General features: G+C 42.7%; 1 protein-coding gene across 1 annotated transcript; it reads left to right on the top strand.

Moving 5' to 3' along the window:
- Positions 1-1,933: 1,933 nt before the first annotated feature.
- Positions 1,934-24,134, top strand: LOC118515172. The gene is made up of 3 exons (XM_036061876.1): positions 1,934-2,730; positions 4,007-4,222; positions 23,379-24,134. Exons 1-3 carry the CDS (start codon positions 2,071-2,073, stop codon positions 24,132-24,134), a joined length of 1,632 nt encoding a protein of 543 aa, XP_035917769.1. The 5' UTR covers positions 1,934-2,070.
- Positions 24,135-25,279: the final 1,145 nt, after the last annotated feature.

The raw sequence follows: 25,279 nt of genomic DNA, 5'->3' as shown, positions 1-25,279 counted from the left end.
GACCCACAGCTGTTAGGATTTAAATTGAGGTTGAATGCGTTGAATACCGGGCCGTTGTAATGACCAGTAATAGAGACCGTTCTCTGGAAGCAGTTTATCTGTTAGAAAGTGTTAATCTCACGGAGTTCTGCCGAGGACTTGCCCTAGCCCGTGTTTACGTGCAGGATGTGGTGGAACATGGGAAGGAATCACCTACCGGAGAACCGTTACAACCGGTGATGCTGCGTGCGAAGAAATGTGGGCCTAAAAGAAGAAAAAGAAGAAGAAACTAATTATCTGTTTGACATTTACCGGAACATTATTTTCCGGATATTAATTTCCTTCCACTAATTACGAAAAATTCACTAGTAAGCACCGTGAAAGCTTGGAATCAACACCCCCCACCGGACGGATTGTTTTCCCACAAGCATTTGACAACAATGTGCATGTAACACAACCAGTGGAGTCCGTGTTGAAATGTTTGAAACGTTTCGCAAAGGAAAAGGATTTATCCCTGGAAGAAAAAAGAAAACAAAATGGCGACGTAAAAGAAGAACTCATGGCGGCAAGGTGTACTCCGTTTGCGCCGGAATATTTTTTGCCTGATCGCGCAGTTACATTGTAACGGAACCGGTTTGAAGGTATGTCAACTCGAGCTGTCAAATGGAACCGATTGCCGTGCGGATTTTTGAAGTGTCACATTTCGAAAAATCTTAGTAGGCATGGAAATTGTATGCCGTAGACGGTGAGCCCCGCCGAACTGAAACTATATTACGTAATCGAGCCTTTCGAGAAGCTGAACGCACGGACCTCCACGCCGATAAAATCCATAGAAAATCCGGCCCAAATGGAACGCACGGCCGTCCTGTAGGACAGTTCAACGGGGGAGGATACACCCCCGCTGCAGGCAACGGTCGTGGTGCCCGTGGTGCCCGTGGAAACGGACGAAAAACTGGAGGTTGCTGGTAAGTGGAACGTGAAGTGATGAAGGATGCAATAATGTCGTTCGGTTCTTTCGTTCCTTTCGTTTACGGCGCGCCCCGCTAGAGGACAACTCCACGCTGAAGGCAATCGTCGTGCCAGAGGGAAATGCACCGGCTCAACCGGACCAGGCTGCTGGTAGGTAGAATGGCGAAATGTGCCGGTAATACAGATGCTAGCTCGCTCGTCTTCTTCGGCTTTTTCTTGAAAGGTGCTGTGTCTGCTTTAGTGGATGACGGCATGGAAATGGACGACGCTCCGGCAGACGATACGCTGGTGAACGATTCACTTGATGATGAGCTGTCTTGAATGCTCAACCAATCATGGAAATCTAGACGCCCTGCTATTTCAGGTAGCACTCTGGGCATGATCTCGAAATCGATGATACGCGTTAGTGATGAAGACACCCTGGCCGACAAATGACCGCCAAATACATCCAAGCAAAGGCGTCAAGTATCGTTCGATGATGGACCGGTAAAACATCCTCCCCCACCGGGCCAATCGTCGGATTCGTCCGATGATGACAATAGTTCTTTCTGGTCGTGCTTCCGTCGCAGACAGAAGTAGCCAAATCTCCCGAGCCGGGGCCATCGGGGCTGCAGAAACGGCGCCCACCAACACCCGCAAAGGATGCCAACGGGGCTCGAAGTTAAATCTAAGATTCCGAACGAACTATCAGTTCTTATTTGTTCGCGTTTCGTTAATTAACAAAAATACATCAATCATTGTTTGTAGATGTTAGTCTGCAGCATATGAACATTGTTGCGCGTTGTTGCGTGTTTTTCTTGGGCACATTACTACAAGCTGACGCTTTCTGCTTGGTTTGGTTTGGAGCTGTTCAGCAAAGGGTAGCATCACATTACGCGAACACTACGGCCATGTGCGAATATATATGGAAAACTGAACGGACGTTGGACGCACGTAGGCATCAACTCATGGTTCACGCACGGAAAAGGCGTAGACAAGGCAGTCATGTTTCACCTGTGGAATCTGACAAATGCGACGAATAGGCGGCACCGGACGATAGTGCGTGGGTTTGATTTTCAGAAATGGAAGTTGACTCTCGACACCGGATGAAGACTTCGTGGAAGCGTTTACCAGCAACACCGGATGGCAACAGATGACGACGTTAGGCTGATACTGATCAGGTCTGACGAGCTGATGATGGAGCAACCGGCCGTGAGCGAGACTATCGATGGGGGTACGTACGCGAAACACAAAAACCCCGAACGAATGCTTCAGTCGGTCGAACGGCTTACGCAGGAGCTGGTGTCCCAGTTGGAAGAACGGCACGTGCGTACTAACCCGGAGGAATGCAGTTCGATCGTTACCGGCATACAGTTCAAGATAGGCGAAAAGGTAACAACGGGGCCGGGTGGAACGGTTGCCTTGGCGCTGAACGATCGTCTGCACGGTGATCCGCGGGTGGGATTGATTGTGGACGATGAAGGCAATCGGGAGAGCGAAGAACCACCATCCATTCTGTATCAAATGTCGATGCCGTTTGTGCAGCACATCCCGGTCGTGCTTAATTCAATCGATTGCATCTCGCTTGCGCCTTTAGAAGACCGGACGACGCCGGTGGTGACGACCACGAGAACCACGACAATGACTACGGTGGTGACGGCAACGGCGACGGCAACGACGACGACGACGGTGGCGACGAGTCGGGTAATCAAGCCTGTGCGCGTCGTATCCAATCCCGGCTCACCGAGGACGCGAAAGTTACAGCGTGAATCTTCCATCAACAAAGAGGCGGATGAGTCCAAGGTAAATGGCATGCTAGTGCTACCAACGCCGGCTGAATTGTTACACTTTATATAAACGCTAACACCCTGTAATATCTGTATATCTGTCTCTGGAGCTTTACTAGTACGATTCGATTTATTATGTTGTTCGAATATCTGCAAAAGGAGAATTTCCAGGTTCTAGTATCCCTACACAGGTTCTGCCATCAATTTCGATTGTATAAATGCTAGTTTTAGCTTGTAATTTACTACTTACTTACTTACTCGGCTTGGGGCAAAAATCCTAAAAGCACTTTACGGGTTGGGTCGTCAAGTGTCATTCTCATGGCATGACCAGCCCACCGCAGCCTGGCGAGTCTGATCCGCTCCCCGATGGTGAGATCATCGTACAGCTCGTATAGCATCTTCCTCTCGAACGCGGCTCAGAGGGTTTCGTCAGTTTTGGACAGAGTCCATATCTCAGAGTCGTATGTGAGTACTGGGACTATAAATGCTCTGTACAGTCCCAGCTTCATCCGTCGCAACAGGTATTTAGAGTGGAGAAGTTTCTTCAGGTTGTAGTATGACCGGTTGGCAGCCAGTACCCTTGCGTGTAACTCAATATCAATGTGGTTGTCGGTGGATCTGGACTGACTTATACAAGATGGTTCCCGAAGCTTCCACCTCCGATTGCTCTCTCTAGCGCCAGATAGAAGTGAAGGCAGGCAAGCCCATCTCCCTGGCGCAAGCAAATCTCTCCTGGTGGTAGCAAAGAGCCCTGAGAGTTTTCCATCCACCTTCACCTGGCATGTGAAGTTGGCCATTGTCATACTTACAAGCCTGGTAAGCTTGGCCGGCATTCCAAAAGAGCTCATTGCGTCGAGAAGTTTACCCTTGCTATGCTGTCATATGGGGCTTTAAAATCAATGAAGAGATGATAGGAGTGGATCTATTGCTCCGCCATCTTCTCCAAGATTTGCCGCATCGTGAAGATCTGGTCAGTGGTTGATTTTCCGTTTGGAAATCCTCTCTGATAGTTTCCATCTAGTTTTTAGCTATCCGGTAGAAACAGAACAGTCTCACCTTTAGTTGCAGATTGAAATGTTTTGCTTTCCTTTCGTAAATCCTTCTAAATTGAGGCTGTCTCTGCTCGTCTATAGTTGAAAGATAGGTTAGAAAGATTTCAGGAACTTATGCGAAATTAGAAGGGTTATCTACCTGATCCCACAACCCACACACAACCCCAACCCACACACACGCACGCGGAAGTATTTATCTGATTGTATTAATTAATTAATTTACTTTTTTTTTATTTTTAGGTTAAACCCATAAAAATCCAAGATGTGAAAAGTGTGAAGAAAGAGCAACAGACCAAAATCGCCAAACCGGTAGTGGAAACCGTTACGAAGGTTTCCCGCGTTCGGCAACCAGTATTGCCAAAGGGTGGCGCCATTATTACCGGCAGAACACCGGCAAAAACCTTCCATCGGCAGTCCCATCCATCGTCCGGTTGCGAAACCACTCGCCACAAAACCGTACGCTCAACGTTCGGCGACGAAAAAGCTTCAACGTGACGCCACCCGGCAGCAAGCAGAAGCTCAAACCACCAGCGGTGCCAGTGGCAGCCGCCGGATGGTAAACCGATGTCGAAATCCCACTACCGAAGGGTGAGAAAACTAACACACCACCGAGTCGTATTCCACCGCTGAAGCGGACCACACTTCAGGCGGGAAAGCAGTCATCCAAGCTCGGTGCATTGAAAACGTCTCCAGATGGTGCCCTTAAGAAGTAACGGCGCATAGCTAGCTTCCTTTTCTCTGTCGCTCTCTTTCGCGTAATCTTAGCTAGCTTATCTCATGGATGGTAGCAATTGAAACAAATACTTTACTATCTTACACACGTGCCCGGCTTGCTTAATAGAAGGCGATACCGTTTGCTGCTGGTCGGGATCGGTCAGATGATTTATCCATTGGCCGGTTAGTCGGGGCCCCGGAGGGTGTTCGATTCCTTTCTTTTCGTCTCTGTTACGTCGCATGTTACCTATTACCAACTAGCCCGAAACAAGCAGACACACACAAACCTGCAAAACCTTGATAGAGTTAGGGATAGAAATGAATTATAAAATAATCATATTTATAGCGATATATGGTTGTCCGCGCCTCCCCCCCCCCCCCCCCCCCACCATCCATCCCCTTTTTTGCTCGCATAGTACGAATTTACGAACGAATGTGCATTTTTTAAATCTTTTAGTTAAACGCGACCCCATAGTCTGGTGGAGAGCTTTCGCTTGTACTCGCAACGCAACCAGTAAGAATTGATTTACACATACCAGAAGAAGGAGCAAACGTAGCCGCACAATACTAAGAAAACCGATATTATGAACATCAGTATAGATATCTAAGTTACCTTACTTCGCTTTACCAGCGCATAATACTCTTGTGTAATTTAAATAATATACGTGCAAAATGGTCTGGCCCTGTAGACGAATAATTCTAAATATATATATATATATATATATATATATATATATATATATATATATATATATATATATATATATATATATAATATATATATATATATATATATATATATACATCTATTAATGGACCTTGTCGTACGGTGTAATAGTTTTTTCATTTATCTTTCTATAATCAATTTCCATTCTAAATTTTTTCTGACCTGACGCATCCTCCTTTTTTGGTACTATCCAGACTGGGGATGTCCAAGCTGATCGGTATGGTCTAATTATACCCGTTTCTAAAAGAGTTTTTATTTGTTTGTTTACCTCGCTTGTGTATGCCGCAGGATAAGGATACACATTTTGATGGACGGGAATACTGTCGGTGGTGTTTATTGTACATTCGACATTTGTAGTGCAGGTTAATGCTAAATCTGGTTCATGAAAAACGTGCTTATTCCTACACAGCACATCTGTCAGCATTTTCCTGTTAGTTTCATTTAAATGATTGGTACGAAAATCAAGTAAATGATTTTCCTTTTTATTTTCATAGGTAAGCAAAGGTATTTTGAAAGGATAACCTTCATCCGTTATTATTGTAAAAACATCTGTTTTGAAATAAAGGTTAGCATCGAGTGTTTTAAGCATACTGGTGCCTATGATGCCAAGAAAGAATGGATGAAAATCATACATAACAAATTGAAACTTCAGGCTTGATTTTGGTTCAAAAAATGCTATGTCAATTGCTGAGGTTACTTTAAAATTTCCATTAGCACTTTTAATGGTACCACTAGAATAATCATACGGTTTAGATTTTTTGTAGGCTAAAGCTTATTTGGGTGAAATTAAAGTGATATTTGATCCACAGTCTATTAAAAAGGGAAATTCTCCTTGTGTTGTCCGCAATGTGATGTAGGAGAGAAATGGTTTCACCACAGTACGGACCAATCTAAAAAATTAGTTTCTGGTTCGTTCCTGACAGCAGGGGTTACACTTGTTAGATTTGTTTCATTTAATGGTGGTGCCGTTTGGACATATTCAAGCGGAGCATCCACTGAATAGGTTTGCTTTTGCTGCCAAGGAGAAGATTGAGCTCCTTTTTGGTCATATACCGGTCGATTGGCATAATTAATAGCATTCGATCGTAGGGATGGATCGACTTCCATCGGTTGAGGATAGTTAATTTTCTGTTGCGGTTTAAGATTCTGTTCTGGAAGATTGTATCGAGGTTGACTTGGACCAGGTTGATTATAGGTAGTTGTAGGAAAATGATTCCTCTGTTGATAATGGTTTCCTTGGAAGTTTCGATATCTTGGGGGTAGTGGTGGTGTTTGATGCACATTATTGTTATGGTAACTGTGCCGCTGGGGAGATGGTACGTGTAGATCTCTTGGTCTAGGTATTTGATTCGAACGAGTCTCACCCTTAAATGGTGCCGATCTCATGTTCATATTGCAGTATTCTAGGCAATAATTGAAAGCAGCATTTAAGTTGGGTGGACTATTATTTTTAATAAAAAGCAAAGAGGACTTTCTAGACCTCTAATGAAGCAATCTAACGCTTTCTCTCTAAAGTAAGAAGCGTGTGCTTCAGCATTGATAGAGTACTTCGGGTCGGTGTATATTTGGGTTATAATTGCACTTTGCAAATCGTTAACACGACTGAAGTAGCTGCTTAATGGATCTGTTGCTTTTTTACTGATCCCAGTAAGTTCGTGATCAAGTGTTTTCAGTTCTCTTTTGTCTTTATAGTAGAGCAAAAGAGTGCTTTTAATGGATGACCAATCACCAGCTATTCCATTGGTATTAATAACTTCGGCTGCTTCGCCTCTAATTTTTTTCCTTATTGTTCCTTCGATTATATGAAAAAAGGTGCAATCTCGTGGGACTCTAGCGTACATATGTAGAACCTTTTCTACTTCCATGACCCACGCCATTAATTCATTCGCCTTCTCTTCAAAGGTTGGGAGATCTCGTACATAGTCGAGAATTTTCCACATGCTAACAAACTCGTCATAGCTCATAGTACTAGAAGGTGCAGAAGTAGTCATTCTATTTTTTTCGAAACAATTAAACCTTCTATCTTTCCTATCGTCCACCATATGACAATAATATTAATTTTTGTTCCCTTTTCACTTTTTTCACTGATCTAAACACTGATTTAACTGATTTCTATCAAATTTAACTTTCATTTTAATTTCCCCACTTATGAATAATAATTTGTGACTCACGATACGATCAACAATGCTGCGCCAATGTTGAAACACATGCTGCGTCCGATGACCGATGCTCGATGTTCTGGGTTGATCCGGTTTGGCACTGCCTACTGAGGACCCTTCGGCGTCTGTTCGGGAGACTTGTCCACGAATTGCTGGTCACGATGACGTCTTCCTCGTTGTCGTCGTGCAGGTTTCTTATAACTTCATATCACCTCACTTTTAGACTTGGAGGTCCCATTTCGGGCGCCAGTTAACTTTTTGGAAAGATTTTCTATCGGGTTACGACGTTCGGACGTGATCTTGCGGAGCAGAGAACTATGACCGTTTCAGTTTGCGGTTAGACGTAGAGTGGTTTATTTTCTAAGATTTTACAAAATATTTTGGGTCGGGAAGGAAGGATGTGGAAGGAACGAAAAACAACAAGAACAGGTAAGCGAAGGATCGTTGATGGTCCGAGGGTCGACGGCGATAACGGTTTTATCTCGGAATATGAATAATTATTTGTTGAGGACGGCGGAAGTGAAGGATCGCTTGAACGTGATCGTACTTGTTTTGGACGTTTGTTAACTCACGCTCTTTTGATTTGTTCGCTCAACGCACTGACTATTCCAATTGTCCACTAATCCGGTAATCAACAAGAGACGCCAATCTTACGCGCCCAAATTATCTACGCGCGATGGTTCACTAAGGTTGCTGACCGACTCGACGCCATCTTTCGCACACACATTACCACTTGGGTCGGCGTACTCTTTTTTACCCAACTCGAAACGACGCTAAGCGATCGCACACTCTAATTGATTTGCATATGCACACGACGCGCCTTATTTTGTTTACGCAGCACACTGTTGTTAATATTGTACTTTTGTGTTTTCTCCAACAGTCTAAAGTTCATGTCCCTTTTCACAATTTACAACACAAAATGTATTCCGTTTATCCGTTGGTCTCCTAATTGGTAAATCCTTGCCTCCTTACAAGAGTCACATACACACAAGCAGACGATAAATGTCCGTCATTGATTTAAGTACAACGATTTTCTACCGAAGGTTCGACCACACCACTCTTCTTATACACACACGGCTTCCTGACTACAATTTACTACTATCCGGTTCGAAGGACCAAATGTTCGATAGCTTAACTGGTTCTTTCGGATCGTTGCTGTGACTCGCTTGGGGTTTACCTTCAGACTTAAATTACAAATGTATTCTCACCTATTTAGTTACAATATTCCACTAATACTATTGCCTATCCTAAACCTGAACTATACAAATATACTTACATTAAATTCATGTTAATCGGGTTGCCTACTCATAGGCGCAACACTACCCTTTGCTGAACAGCTCCAAATCAAACCAAGCAGAAAGCGTCAGCTTGTAGTAATGTGCCCAAGAAGAACACGCAACAACGCGCAACAATGTTCATATGCTGCAGATCAACATCTAGAAACAATGATTGATGTATTTTTGTTAATTAACGAAATAAGAACTGATAGTTCGTTCGGAATCTTAGATTTAACTTCGAGCCCCGTCATTACTCATCATCCTTGTTGGAATCCATTGCGGGTATTGGTGGGCGCCGTTTCTGCAGCCCCGATGGCCCCGGCTCGGGAGATTTCGGCGACTTCTGTCTGCGACGGAAGCACGACCAGAAAGAACTATTGTCATCATCGGACTAATCCGACGATGGGCCCTGTGGGGGAGGATGTTTTACCGGTCCATCATCGAACGATACCTGACGCCTTTGCTTGGGTGTATTTGGCGGCCAATTGTCGGCCGGGGTGTCCTCATCACTAGCGCTTATCATCGATTTCGAGATCATGCCCAGAGTGTTACCCGAAATAGCAGGGCGCCTGGATTTCCATGATTGGTTGAGCATTCAAGACAGCTCATCATCAAGTGAATCGTTCACCAGCGTATCGTCTGCCGGAGCGTCGTCCATTTCCATGCCGTCATCCACTAAAGCAGACACAGCACCTTTCAAGAAAAAGCAGAAGAAGACGAGCGAGCTAGCATCGGTATTACCGGACCGCGCACACATTTCGCCATTCTAGCTACCAGCAGCCTGGTCCGGTTGAGCCGGTGCATTTCCCTCAGGCACGACGATTGCCTTCAGCGTGGAGTTGTCCTCCAGCGGGGCGCGCCGTAAACGAAAGGAACGAAAGAACCGAACGACATTATTGCATCCTTCATCACTTCACGTTCCACTTACCAGCAACCTCCAGTTTTTCGTCCGTTTCCACGGGCACCACGGGCACCACGACCGTTGCCTGCAGCGGGGGTGTATCCTCCCCCGTTGAACTGTCCTACAGGACGGCCGTGCGTTCCATTTGGGCCGGATTTTCTATGGATTTTATCGGCGTGGAGGTCCGTGCGTTCAGCTTCTCGAAAGGCTCGATTACGTAATATAGTTTCAGTTCGGCGGGGCTCACCGTCTACGGCATACAATTTCCATGCCTACTAAGATTTTTCGAAATGTGACACTTCAAAAATCCGCACGGCAAACGGTTCCATTTGACAGCTCGCGTTGACATCCCAACTGACATTTTATAGCAGACTTATAGCGGTTTTCGAGTTCTTTTAGCTAAATCTCGATGCTTAATCTTGCCTTAGAGAGCAGCAGATTTAGCTAATTATAACAGTTCGAACGCGTGGTTTCACGTAGTTTTTTCACCCATTTCCTTCGGATCCAAGCTGTCATAGGCCAGAGGCGCTATGGCAGCGCAAATCAAAACAAAGCAAACAATAACACACGGATTAGTTTGTGATATGAATGAATGATTTTTTGGTAAAAGACTCGAGAAGGCCCCCCCCTAACAAAATTTGTTAGGCGCTGTAGGATTTACGCCGAAAGGTATGCAATCCGCAGTGCACGTTGCGAGAGCTTCACAGTGAGCTTTCAGTGTGCTTTCAGTGTGGTCAAAATTGGTTGAAGAAAGTCGAATAAAATATTGTTATTATTTGATTAAAATCCCCTCTCCGCTAACCCTACCATTCATTTTGGGTTACAGGGGCTTCGTACTAGTTTTCAGTCGCACTAGGGGTGAACAATCGGGCCTAAAACATGTACGGCGTTCTCGGACGGTAACGGAACAGTAATTCGATGAATACTTGTTACCTTGCATTGATATTCAGCAAAGGAGGAAACATAAGAATATCATAATCTCAAACCACTTGTTACAATGTATTGTATCAAGTTCTACTCGCTGTCTATTAACAGTATTAAGGAACAATGCACAATGTTTACATCAAATGGGTTTTGACCATACAGAAATCCCACTGTACAACAAAAATGACAGGCCACAGTGCTGCACACAAAAGATTCTAGGGGGGGCCTTCTCGAGTCTTTTACCGATTTTTTATTTATTTAACAAACCCGTTCATGTTTCTTTCTCTCCGTTGCACTCCTCGTGTTCGCCAGTGTTCCTTTAGGGGGAAAAAACAAGACTGTGAGTTGAGAAATGGTGCTCTTCGCCGTACATGAGATGCTGAACCATACCTCATCTCTCGCAGAAAACATGTTTCGGGAAGCGGCAAACACGAATCGATCGTCAACTGAACTGAATCTCCAGGCTACCGCAGCTCACCTACACGCAAATACACGATTAATCCTAACACCATCTGCATTCAAACACCGGGTCATGCGCCTCGGCTTATCCGTGCGCGTGCGACATCCTCCCCCCATCACATTCAGAACACGACTGTCGCTCAGCGTGCTCAGGGCAGAGCCAATAAGGAAAGAGAGAAGCAGAAATTTGCAGTGGTGTCCTGACGGTTTTAAAATGCGCGCTGCATGCCAGTACCAAAACGGCGCGCGAGAAACAGTTCGAGCGCCCCTGCACACGTGTGTTCGCTCTCTCGCACTCAGGGGCTCTCAAGCGAAAGATCATGGTTCGAGCAGTGCACGGCACATTGCGGAAAGCGAGAAACTGTTTGAGCGCCTCTGCACGCGAGAGCGAACGGGTGTGTGCTGTGCTGCTCGTTCCAACGGCAAACTGGCATGGTGCTGAGCTGCTCTAAGAGCGTAACGAGCATTCGCGCATGAAGCGAGCAGTTATGGCGAGGATCGGGCAATTTTTTTTTTTAATTTAGCCTTTTTTGTATAACAGATGTCAGTTGGGATACCTTCAAACCGGTTCCGTTACAATGTAACTGCGCGACCAGGCAAAAAATATTCCGGCGCAAACGGAGTACACCTTGCCGCCATGAGTTCTTCTTTTACGTCGCCATTTTGTTTTCTTTTTTCTGCCAGGGATAAATCCTTTTCCTTTGCGAAACGTTTCAAACATTTCAACACGGACTCCACTGGTTGTGTTACATGCACATTGTTGTCAAATGCTTGTGGGAAAACAATCCGTCCGGTGGGGGGTGTTGATTCCAAGCTTTCACGGTGCTTACTAGTTAATTTTTCGTAATTAGTGGAAGGAAATGAATATCCGGAAAAAAATGTTCCGGTAAATGTCAAACAGATAATTAGTAAGAGGGAGAAAATGCTGTAAATTTTCTGGACGCTTACCATCTCCAGGAGTCGAACCGTACCACCATACCCTACCACACACAAGATCCAATTGAGTAGGCTGATTCACAAGAAAGATTTTAACCCAGTTTTAGATATAGATGTATATATATACATCTATTAATGGACCTTGTCGTACGGTGTAAGAAAAATAATTCACTCTATAGCTTCAAATCTATGCAACAAATATGCTCTATACGTGCCCTATTTCCCCCCAAAACTGGGTTAAAATCTTTCTTGTGAATCAGCCTACTCAATTGGATCTTGTGTGTGGTAGGGTATGGTGGTACGGTTCGACTCCTGGAGATGGTAAGCGTCCAGAAAATTTACAGCATTTTCTCCCTCTTACTAATTATCTGTTTGACATATACCGCAACATTTTTTTCCGGATATTAATTTCCTTCCACTAATTACGAAAAATTAACAAGTAAGCACCGTGAAAGCTTGGAATCAACACCCCCCACCGGACGGATTGTTTTCCCACAAGCATTTGACAACAATGTGCATGTAACACAACCAGTGGAGTCCGTGTTGAAATGTTTGAAACGTTTCGCAAAGGAAAAGGATTTATCCCTGGCAGAAAAAAGAAAACAAAATGGCGACGTAAAAGAAGAACTCATGGCGGCAAGGTGTACTCCGTTTGCGCCGGAATATTTTTTGCCTGGTCGCGCAGTTACATTGTAACGGAACCGGTTTGAAGGTATCCCAACTGACATCTGTTATACAAAAAAGGCTAAATTAAAAAAAAAAATTGCCCGATCCTCGCCATAACTGCTCGCTTCATGCGCGAATGCTCGTTACGCTCTTAGAGCAGCTCAGCACCATGCCAGTTTGCCGTTGGAACGAGCAGCACAGCACACACCCGTTCGCTCTCGCGTGCAGAGGCGCTCAAACAGTTTCTCGCTTTCCGCAATGTGCCGTGCACTGCTCGAACCATGATCTTTCGCTTGAGAGCCCCTGAGTGCGAGAGAGCGAACACACGTGTGCAGGGGCGCTCGAACTGTTTCTCGCGCGCCGTTTTGGTACTGGCATGCAGCGCGCATTTTAAAACCGTCAGGACACCACTGCAAATTTCTGCTTCTCTCTTTCCTTATTGGCTCTGCCCTGAGCACGCTGAGCGACAGTCGTGTTCTGAATGTGATGGGGGGAGGATGTCGCACGCGCACGGATAAGCCGAGGCGCATGACCCGGTGTTTGAATGCAGATGGTGTTAGGATTAATCGTGTATTTGCGTGTAGGTGAGCTGCGGTAGCCTGGAGATTCAGTTCAGTTGACGATCGATTCGTGTTTGCCGCTTCCCGAAACATGTTTTCTGCGAGAGATGAGGTATGGTTCAGCATCTCATGTACGGCGAAGAGCACCATTTCTCAACTCACAGTCTTGTTTTTTTCCCCCTAAAGGAACACTGGCGAACACGAGGAGTGCAACGGAGAGAAAGAAACATGAACGGGTTTGTTAAATAAATAAAAAATCGGTAAAAGACTCGAGAAGGCCCCCCCTAGAATCTTTTGTGTGCAGCACTGTGGCCTGTCATTTTTGTTGTACAGTGGGATTTCTGTATGGTCAAAACCCATTTGATGTAAACATTGTGCATTGTTCCTTAATACTGTTAATAGACAGCGAGTAGAACTTGATACAATACATTGTAACAAGTGGTTTGAGATTATGATATTCTTATGTTTCCTCCTTTGCTGAATATCAATGCAAGGTAACAAGTATTCATCGAATTACTGTTCCGTTACCGTCCGAGAACGCCGTACATGTTTTAGGCCCGATTGTTCACCCCTAGTGCGACTGAAAACTAGTACGAAGCCCCTGTAACCCAAAATGAATGGTAGGGTTAGCGGAGAGGGGATTTTAATCAAATAATAACAATATTTTATTCGACTTTCTTCAACCAATTTTGACCACACTGAAAGCACACTGAAAGCTCACTGTGAAGCTCTCGCAACGTGCACTGCGGATTGCATACCTTTCGGCGTAAATCCTACAGCGCCTAACAAATTTTGTTAGGGGGGGGCCTTCTCGAGTCTTTTACCAAAAAATCATTCATTCATATCACAAACTAATCCGTGTGTTATTGTTTGCTTTGTTTTGATTTGCGCTGCCATAGCGCCTCTGGCCTATGACAGCTTGGATCCGAAGGAAATGGGTGAAAAAACTACGTGAAACCACGCGTTCGAACTGTTATAATTAGCTAAATCTGCTGCTCTCTAAGGCAAGATTAAGCATCGAGATTTAGCTAAAAGAACTCGAAAACCGCTATAAGTCTGCTATAAAATGTCAGTTGGGATGTCAACGCGAGCTGTCAAATGGAACCGTTTGCCGTGCGGATTTTTGAAGTGTCACATTTCGAAAAATCTTAGTAGGCATGGAAATTGTATGCCGTAGACGGTGAGCCCCGCCGAACTGAAACTATATTACGTAATCGAGCCTTTCGAGAAGCTGAACGCACGGACCTCCACGCCGATAAAATCAATAGAAAATCCGGCCCAAATGGAACGCACGGCCGTCCTGTAGGACAGTTCAACGGGGGAGGATACACCCCCGCTGCAGGCAACGGTCGTGGTGCCCGTGGTGCCCGTGGAAACGGACGAAAAACTGGAGGTTGCTGGTAAGTGGAACGTGAAGTGATGAAGGATGCAATAATGTCGTTCGGTTCTTTCGTTCCTTTCGTTTACGGCGCGCCCCGCTGGAGGACAACTCCACGCTGCAGGCAATCGTCGGGCCAGGGGAAATGCACCGGCTCAACCGGACCAGGCTGCTGGTAGCTAGAATGGCGAAATGTGTGCGCGATCCGGTAATACCGATGCTAGCTCGCTCGTCTTCTTCTGCTTTTTCTTGAAAGGTGCTGTGCCTGCTTTAGTGGATGACGGCATGGAAATGGACGACGCTCCGGCAGACGATACGCTGGTGAACGATTCACTTGATGATGAGCTGTCTTGAATGCTCAACCAATCATGGAAATCCAGGCGCCCTGCTATTTCGGGTAACACTCTGGGCATGATCTCGAAATCGATGATAAGCGCTAGTGATGAGGACACCCCGGCCGACAATTGGCCGCCAAATACACCCAAGCAAAGGCGTCAGGTATCGTTCGATGATGGACCGGTAAAACATCCTCCCCCACAGGGCCCATCGTCGGATTAGTCCGATGATGACAATAGTTCTTTCTGGTCGTGCTTCCGTCGCAGACAGAAGTCGCCGAAATCTCCCGAGCCGGGGCCATCGGGGCTGCAGAAACGGCGCCCACCAATACCCGCAATGGATGCCAACAAGGATGATGAGTAATGACGGGGCTCGAAGTTAAATCTAAGATTCCGAACGAACTATCAGTTCTTATTTCGTTAATTAACAAAAATACATCAATCATTGTTTCTAGATGTTGATCTGCAGCATATGAACATTGTTGCGCGTTGTTGCGTGTTCTTCTTGGGCACATTACTACAAGCTGACGCTTTCTGCTTGGTTTGATTTGGAGCTGTTCAGCAAAGGGTAGTGTTGCGCCTATGAGTAGGCAACCCGATTAACATGAATTTAATGTAAGTATATTTGTATAGTTCAGGTTTAGGATAGGCAATAGTATTAGTGGAATATTGTAACTAAATAGGTGAGAATACATTTGTAATTTAAGTCTGAAGGTAAACCCCAAGCGAGTCACAGCAACGATCCGAAAGAACCAGTTAAGCTATCGAACATTTGGTCCTTCGAACCGGATAGTAGTAAATTGTAGTCAGGAAGCCGTGTGTGTATAAGAAGAGTGGTGTGGTCGAACCTTCGGTAGAAAATCGTTGTACTTAAATCAATGACGGACATTTATCGTCTGCTTGTGTGTATGTGACTCTTGTAAGGAGGCAAGGATTTACCAATTAGGAGACCAACGGATAAACGGAATACATTTTGTGTTGTAAATTGTGAAAAGGGACATGAACTTTAGACTGTTGGAGAAAACACAAAAGTACAATATTAACAACAGTGTGCTGCGTAAACAAAATAAGGCGCGTCGTGTGCATATGCAAATCAATTAGAGTGTGCGATCGCTTAGCGTCGTTTCGAGTTGGGTAAAAAAGAGTACGCCGACCCAAGTGGTAATGTGTGTGCGAAAGATGGCGTCGAGTCGGTCAGCAACCTTAGTGAACCATCGCGCGTAGATAATTTGGGCGCGTAAGATTGGCGTCTCTTGTTGATTACCGGATTAGTGGACAATTGGAATAGTCAGTGCGTTGAGCGAACAAATCAAAAGAGCGTGAGTTAACAAACGTCCAAAACAAGTACGATCACGTTCAAGCGATCCTTCACTTCCGCCGTCCTCAACAAATAATTATTCATATTCCGAGATAAAACCGTTATCGCCGTCGACCCTCGGACCATCAACGATCCTTCGCTTACCTGTTCTTGTTGTTTTTCGTTCCTTCCACATCCTTCCTTCCCGACCCAAAATATTTTGTAAAATCTTAGAAAATAAACCACTCTACGTCTAACCGCAAACTGAAACGGTCATAGTTCTCTGCTCCGCAAGATCACGTCCGAACGTCGTAACCCGATAGAAAATCTTTCCAAAAAGTTAACTGGCGCCCGAAATGGGACCTCCAAGTCTAAAAGTGAGGTGATATGAAGTTATAAGAAACCTGCACGACGACAACGAGGAAGACGTCATCGTGACCAGCAATTCGTGGACAAGTCTCCCGAACAGACGCCGAAGGGTCCTCAGTAGGCAGTGCCAAACCGGATCAACCCAGAACATCGAGCATCGGTCATCGGACGCAGCATGTGTTTCAACATTGGCGCAGCATTGTTGATCGTATCGTGAGTCACAAATTATTATTCATAAGTGGGGAAATTAAAATGAAAGTTAAATTTGATAGAAATCAGTTAAATCAGTGTTTAGATCAGTGAAAAAAGTGAAAAGGGAACAAAAATTAATATTATTGTCATATGGTGGACGATAGGAAAGATAGAAGGTTTAATTGTTTCGAAAAAAATAGAATGACTACTTCTGCACCTTCTAGTACTATGAGCTATGACGAGTTTGTTAGCATGTGGAAAATTCTCGACTATGTACGAGATCTCCCAACCTTTGAAGAGAAGGCGAATGAATTAATGGCGTGGGTCATGGAAGTAGAAAAGGTTCTACATATGTACGCTAGAGTCCCACGAGATTGCACCTTTTTTCATATAATCGAAGGAACAATAAGGAAAAAAATTAGAGGCGAAGCAGCCGAAGTTATTAATACCAATGGAATAGCTGGTGATTGGTCATCCATTAAAAGCACTCTTTTGCTCTACTATAAAGACAAAAGAGAACTGAAAACACTTGATCACGAACTTACTGGGATCAGTAAAAAAGCAACAGATCCATTAAGCAGCTACTTCAGTCGTGTTAACGATTTGCAAAGTGCAATTATAACCCAAATATACACCGACCCGAAGTACTCTATCAATGCTGAAGCACACGCTTCTTACTTTAGAGAGAAAGCGTTAGATTGCTTCATTAGAGGTCTAGAAAGTCCTCTTTGCTTTTTATTAAAAAATAATAGTCCACCCAACTTAAATGCTGCTTTCAATTATTGCCTAGAATACTGCAATATGAACATGAGATCGGCACCATTTAAGGGTGAGACTCGTTCGAATCAAATACCTAGACCAAGAGATCTACACGTACCATCTCCCCAGCGGCACAGTTACCATAACAATAATGTGCATCAAACACCACCACTACCCCCAAGATATCGAAACTTCCAAGGAAACCATTATCAACAGAGGAATCATTTTCCTACAACTACCTATAATCAACCTGGTCCAAGTCAACCTCGATACAATCTTCCAGAACAGAATCTTAAACCGCAACAGAAAATTAACTATCCTCAACCGATGGAAGTCGATCCATCCCTACGATCGAATGCTATTAATTATGCCAATCGACCGGTATATGACCAAAAAGGAGCTCAATCTTCTCCTTGGCAGCAAAAGCAAACCTATTCAGTGGATGCTCCGCTTGAATATGTCCAAACGGCACCACCATTAAATGAAACAAATCTAACAAGTGTAACCCCTGCTGTCAGGAACGAACCAGAAACTAATTTTTTAGATTGGTCCGTACTGTGGTGAAACCATTTCTCTCCTACATCACATTGCGGACAACACAAGGAGAATTTCCCTTTTTAATAGACTGTGGATCAAATATCAATTTAATTTCACCCAAATAAGCTTTAGCCTACAAAAAATCTAAACCGTATGATTATTCTAGTGGTACCATTAAAAGTGCTAATAGAAATTTTAAAGTAACCTCAGCAATTGACATAGCATTTTTTGAACCAAAATCAAGCCTGAAGTTTCAATTTGTTATGTATGATTTTCATCCATTCTTCCTTGGCATCATAGGCACCAGTATGCTTAAAACACTCGATGTTAACCTTTATTTCAAAACAGATGTTCTTACAATAATAACGGATGAAGGTTATCCTTTCAAAATACCTTTGCTTACCTATGAAAATAAGAAGGAAAATCATTTACTTGATTTTCGTACCAATCATTTAAATGAAACTAACAGGAAAATGCTGACAGATGTGCTGTGTAGGAATAAGCACGTTTTTCATGAACCAGATTTAGCATTAACCTGCACTACAAATGTCGAATGTACAATAAACACCACCGACAGTATTCCCGTCCATCAAAAAGTGTATCCTTATCCTGCGGCATACACAAGCGAGGTAAACAAACAAATAAAAACTCTTTTAGAAACGGGTATAATTAGACCATCCCGATCAGCTTGGACATCCCCAGTCTGGATAGTACCAAAAAAGGAGGATGCGTCAGGTCAGAAAAAATTTAGAATGGTAATTGATTATAGAAAGATAAATGAAAAAACTATTAGCGATCGTTACCCTATGCCCGAAATAACATATGTCCTAGAACAAATGAAAGGGCAAAAGTATTTTTCAACTCTGGATCTTGCCTCAGGATTCCATCAAATAAAAATGAATGAAGATGACATTGAAAAAACTGCATTTTCTATAAATAATGGTAAATACGAGTTCCTAAGAATTCCATTTGGTTTGAAAAACGCTCCAGCTATATTTCAGCGTGCTATAGACGATGTTCTTAGAGAACATATTGGAAAAATATGTTATATATGCATGGATGATGTAATCGTATTTGGTAAGTCGGTAGATGAACATCTACTGAATTTAGAAAAATTTTTGAAAACTTTAGATTCTGCTAATCTTAAGGTTCAGTTGGACAAATCAGAATTCCTCCACAAAGAAATAGAATTTCTAGGCCACATCATATCATGTGATGGAATAAGACCTAATACCAAGAAAATAGAAGCCATCAAACTGTTTCCAATTCCCAAAACTGTTAAAGAGCTAAGATCTTTTTTGGGATTAATGGGCTACTATAGGAGATTTATTAAGGATTTTGCGAAAATTGCCAAACCACTTACTAATATGTTACGAGGTGAGAAAATGCAATCCAGTAAAAGAATATCGCTTGTACCAGCGCAGATCGTATGTTTTGAAAAAATAAAAAATATTTTATCCTCTTCTGATGTTTTGATATATCCAGATTACAGTGAACCATTCATTTTAACAACGGATGCTTCTGATTACGCCATTGGAGCGGTTTTATCGCAAGGAGAATTAGGAAAAGATAGACCTATTCATTTTGGATCACGATCTTTAACCAGAGCCGAAGAATCGTACTCTGTTCCTGAAAAGGAAATGCTTGCCATTATATGGGCACTGAAAACATTTAGAAATTATCTGTATGGAGCTAAATTTAAGATACTGACAGACCATCAACCGCTCACATTTACACTTTCTCAAAGAAATACTAATGCCAAGTTAAAACGATGGAAAGCATGTCTAGAAGAACACGATTACGAGATTTTATACAAGCCAGGGAAAACTAATGTAGTCGCGGATGCCTTAAGTCGAATGGTATACTCCATGACAGCAACGCAACATTCAGCTAATGACAGCGATGATTTCTTCATTCCATCAACTGAAGCGCCTTTGAATGTATTCAGGCATCAAGTTATCCTTGAAGAGGGAATTGGAGATATTCAGACAACTGAACCATTCCCGAACTTCAAACGAATCAAAATAATGATTTCAAATACAAGCGAACAAACATTACTCAATGTCTTAAAAACTAATTTCGATCCTTCGAAACTTAATGGTTTATTAACCAGCGAATCTATAATGAGGAAACTACAAGAGGTATACAATAAAAACTTTGGAAGACAAAATATGTTTAAAATCCGATATACTCAAAGGATATTGGAAGACGTAACAAACACCAACGATCAAATAGATGTTATTCAAAAGGAACATAACAGAGCACATCGGGGAATAGAGGAAAATAAAGCACAAATATTAAAAAAATAATATTTTCCTAAGATGAATGCACAAATAAAATATTTTATACGGAACTGTTGTGTCTGTAACGAGTGCAAATACGACAGAAACCCACCCAATCCACCGATGCAAAAAACACCTGGGCCAAAAGCACCCTTCGAAATTATGCATTTTGATATAATGTTCCTAGAGAACAATTATTTTCTTACATGTGTTGATAAATTTTCCAAGTATGCACAAGTGGTAAGGATTGAGTCCAGGGGCATCAGCGATGTTTTCCCAGCATCAAATGGAGATTGTATTAAAACATAAACCACCAGGCATAGTAGTAATAGATGGAGAGAAGTCATTTAACTCCAGGGAAGTTACTGACTTCTCTCATATCGCTCCCTATGTGACCGCTACAGGAAGAAGTGAAATGAATGGTATTGTAGAGAGATTCCATTCTACTTTACTCGAAATTTATCGAATTCATAAATCAGAACATCCTCACGTACAACTCTCAGATCTAATAGTTATGTCTGTGCACAAGTATAATAATTCTATACATTCTAGTACATCGTTCACTCCTATAGAAATTATTACACCTTCTAACGAAACACCATCCATTATAAATAAAGTAAAAATTAATCTTAACAAAAAACAGGAAAAAGATTTAAATTTTCACAACAAATCTCGAAAGGACAGAAAGATATCCAACCAATCGAATGCATTTATGAAAACAAAACGAAGACTTAAACAGGCGAAACCATATAAAAAGATAGAAATAGATAAAATCAACCGAACTACTGTAACTACTAAAAAAGGAAAAATAATACATAAAACAGATCTAAAGATTAAATGAAACAAAACTGTTCTTTTCCAAATGCGTACAGCAGTGTCAGGGCCAAAACATCACAATATCCAGTATGGAAAAAATTCCGATAATAGCATTTAACAGAGGCGATGCTAGATTAGCGATAGGTAATATTTATTACATTCATCATTTTAATAAATCGGACATTCAACGCGAAATTAAGGTATTATCTATTGAGTTCAAATCCCTTGAAGAAACCCAATTTTCAAGCATGATAGAGCAAGAGTTTTCAAATGCATATGAAATGTTAAAAAATACGATACCGATTCATAGAGCCAAAAGATAGGACACAATAGAAACTGTTTGAAAATTCATTGCAGGAAGTCCTGATGCAAATGATTTACGCCTGATAAATACTACATTGAACGGGTTGATTACGAATAATAACGTTCAAGTGAAAATAAATAAGGATTTAACGCTTCAGCTAACAGAAACTTTGAAAACAATCAAAGATGCGCTTAGACTGTCACGAGATTCTTCAATAGAATTCTTTTCCCTCAACATTCTCCTTAATCTCAAATACTTGTTCGATAAATTGAGTTTCGTAGCAGATAGTATTACTCTAGGGAAACTAGGTATAGTAAATCCTCGTATATTAAACCGAAGTGAAATAGATTTGTTAATGAACGATTTACAGAAACAGAATATTCCGTTTCAAACAGTTTCAGAAGCGCTATCATATGTGACTACGAAAATAGCAACAAATAACAATGAACTGTTATTTATACTTAGCTGCCCGAAATTGACGAACGATATATATATATATATATATATATATATATATATATATATATATATATATATATATATATATATATATATATATATATATATATATATAAGAAAATTGAATTGTACGGTATAACGCATAAAGATAAGAAAGTTCATGTTCCCAACCAATTTTACCTATCCTTAAAATCACAACTTTTCATCGTCCCGAACTTTAACAAGAACATTTACTGCTTAGAACAACTACAAGAAGATAACGGAAAATGCTATACTCGCGTACCAGCTATACTCAGAGGACAACAAGCAACATGTGACTTCATAACAAACCCAGCAGCGATGGAAATTCTCCAACTCGATAGGACACACATTCTGATCAACTAAGCGGCAGAATTTACTATTAAAACAACATGTGGTATTAAGAAGAGAAACTTGACAGGCTCTTTTCTCCTATCCTACCAATCATGTGACATATTCGTTAATGACGAAGAGATTTCCAGCAGCCAAACTGAGCTTCACGGATCGCCGTTGAATCTTCCGCTTTATGGTATAAACGTCACATCGAAAAACCACATGCTGAACCTTACTCTAGAACATCTACACACAATGCATATGGATTTAAGAAGCGAAATGCATCAAATACGGCTAGAAGCCAAAAGCTTCACATGGAACAATTGGTCCATAACAAGCGTTGTGAGCAACATAAACGGACAGAAACCGGCCATATCACCGAACTCAAACAACGACAACGATAACACTTGCGAAGAGAACGAGCCAAACGCCCAGATAAGTCCAAACTTTCAACCGCCCACAATGATGGAAGTTTTTCGTACGGAGCCTCAAATCTAAGGAGGGGCAAGTTAACAAACGTTCAAAACAAGTACGATCACGTTCAAGCGATCCTTCACTTCCGCCGTCCTAAACAAATAATTATTCATATTCCGAGATAAAACCGGTATCGCCGTCGACCCTCGGACCATCAACGATCCTTCGCTTACCTGTTCTTGTTGTTTTTCGTTCCTTCCACATCCTTCCTTCCCGACCCAAAATATTTTGTAAAATCTTAGAAAATAAACCACTCTACGTCTAACCGCAAACTGAAACGGTCATAGTTCTCTGCTCCGCAAAATCACGTCCGAACGTGATCGAAAGAACGAAACGTGAACGAAAGAAAATCTTTCGAAAAAGTTAACTCGTGCAAGTGCGATTTTCTTGAAATGTGCATACGGTTGGCGTCGGCTTCCGTTGAAGGTGAGGTACGCCATCGCAAGTGGTAACGTGTGTGCGAAAGTTAGCGTCGTGTCGGTCAGTGACCTTAGTACACCATCGCTGTTAGAAAATTTGGGCGCGTAAAGTTGGCGTCGGTTGTCAGTTAGCAGATTAGAGGACAGTTGGATAAATTAGTGTATCGCGCGGATAAATAAAGAAAATTTTGAAAATGCCACCGGAAAGCAAAATAAAAAAAATATTAAAGGTGTATAAAGACCGAGTTTCGTGGATAGAAGCGTTTGTAGAATTCGTAGACAATTACAACAATTCCGTGCATCGTGGAGAATTGCAGAGTCAATTACAAGCTTTAGAGGAAACAAAGCGATCGTATGAGGATGCAAGAGAAAAATTGTTATTTGAAGATGAAGAAATTGACGGGATACTGATGCAGAATGAAAGAAAGGAGTTCTACAAAAAATATCATAAAGTGAGAGGATTCATTATGGATTTGCAAAGAACCGATGAAAGTGCGCATCCGATTGCGAATAGTACAATGGCAAACACAACGTCCGCGAGTGTGAAAATGCATTTACCGAAACTAGAACTGCCAACGTTCGATGGAAATATTACCAAGTGGGTGACATGCAAGGACCGTTTTGTGTCATTAGTGCATGATTTACCAGAGCTACCTGAGGTGGCAAAACTTCAGTACCTGTTAGCGTCACTGAAGGGAGAAGCTGCACTGCAGTTCGAGCATGTACCACTTGAGGAGAAAAGCTATATGCCAACGTGGGAGACCCTGCTGCAGAGATACGACGACAACAAGATACTGCGGAGAGAATACTTCAAGGCACTGATTCAGCTGGAACCAATGAATGCTGGAAAATCGGCTGAATTGACCAGGGTTGTGAATGAGACAAGACGGCTAGTTCAAGGAATGAAACGGCTAGACGAACCCATACAACACTGGAACACGCCACTCACGATACTGGTAACGTATAAGCTTGATAAGACCACATTAATGTCCTGGGAAAATTTTGCAGTGGAAAACCTGACCGACTGCTACGAGCATTGTTGGAGTTCTGCGAAAAACGGATTCGTGTGTTGAACAGCACTGCACTGCACAGCGTCGGAGTGATTGGCAAAAGAGCCGCTTCTAAGCTCTTCCAGCGAAGTCGTGACCAGTCCAGACCAGAAAATGAACAGAATACCGCAAATATATTCTGTAACGTGTGCAGCTCATCGCGCAACGATAAAGAGGCGTGTCCAGCTAGCAAGGCAGATCATCCGTTAGACAACTGTACTAAATTCGATGGCATGTCGATTCTACAACGAGAAGCTTTGGCGAAGAATCAACGTTTATGTTTTAGATCTTCAAGCATCACCAAATCACCAAATAAGGTTTTGTCGGAATGTTACGACGTGTAAGCATTGCCATGGAAGACATCATACGCTATTGTGTAAACGAGCAGCTCAGGAGTCAGCAGAAAAGGTTTCACAGTCAACAGCAGCAGAGCAGGAAGCTGCGACGATTAATGATACCACCCGAGCATCCGGAGAACCACAAAGGATGGTGTGGTTATCGACGGCAGTAGTGTTGATTCGCGGAAGCGATGGAGAGGAGTTGCCAGCGAGAGCTTTGTTGGATCAAGGATCTCAATCCAACTTTATAACGGAACGGCTGGCCCAACAACTGAAACTAAAGAGAGTCCGAATATCGAGCCCTTTATCTGGAATAGACGACACCGTGCCTATTGTTTCATCCAGCATGGTAGTTACCAGAATAAGATCGCGTGTGTCCGAATTTCAAGTATCACTGCAGTTTCTAGTGTTACTGCGAGTAACGTCCGACTATCCAAGTCGTATGGTAGAAGTGAAGCGGTGGAATCTACCATTAGGCATACCTCTTGCAGACCCAGCCTTTAACAAACCAGAACGAATAGACATGCTGATAGGAGCTAGATTGTTTGCCGATTTGCTACAAGAAGGAAGGATTAAACTGGCTTCGTATCTTCCCCAATTGCACGAAACCAGATTGGGTTGGATTGTCAGTGGAAGATTATCGAAGCCAACTAAGGATGGTTTCAACGAAAGCATCGTGGGTTGTGCGATGGATGATAATTTCAATGCCGCAATGGAGAGATTGGTTCAGCTAGAAGATATACCGGAAGAGAAGCTGATGTCTGATGAAGAGCAACTTTGTGAGAGATGGTATGCAGAAACAACGCGTCGCAACGAGGATGGAAGATATAT

The sequence above is a fragment of the Anopheles stephensi genome (genome assembly GCF_013141755.1).
Source record: "Anopheles stephensi strain Indian chromosome Y unlocalized genomic scaffold, UCI_ANSTEP_V1.0 chrY22, whole genome shotgun sequence".
NCBI classification, from domain to species: domain Eukaryota; kingdom Metazoa; phylum Arthropoda; class Insecta; order Diptera; family Culicidae; genus Anopheles; species Anopheles stephensi.
Note: the sequence above shows the minus strand (reverse complement) of the source record. Positions and strands in the feature narration are given on the sequence as shown.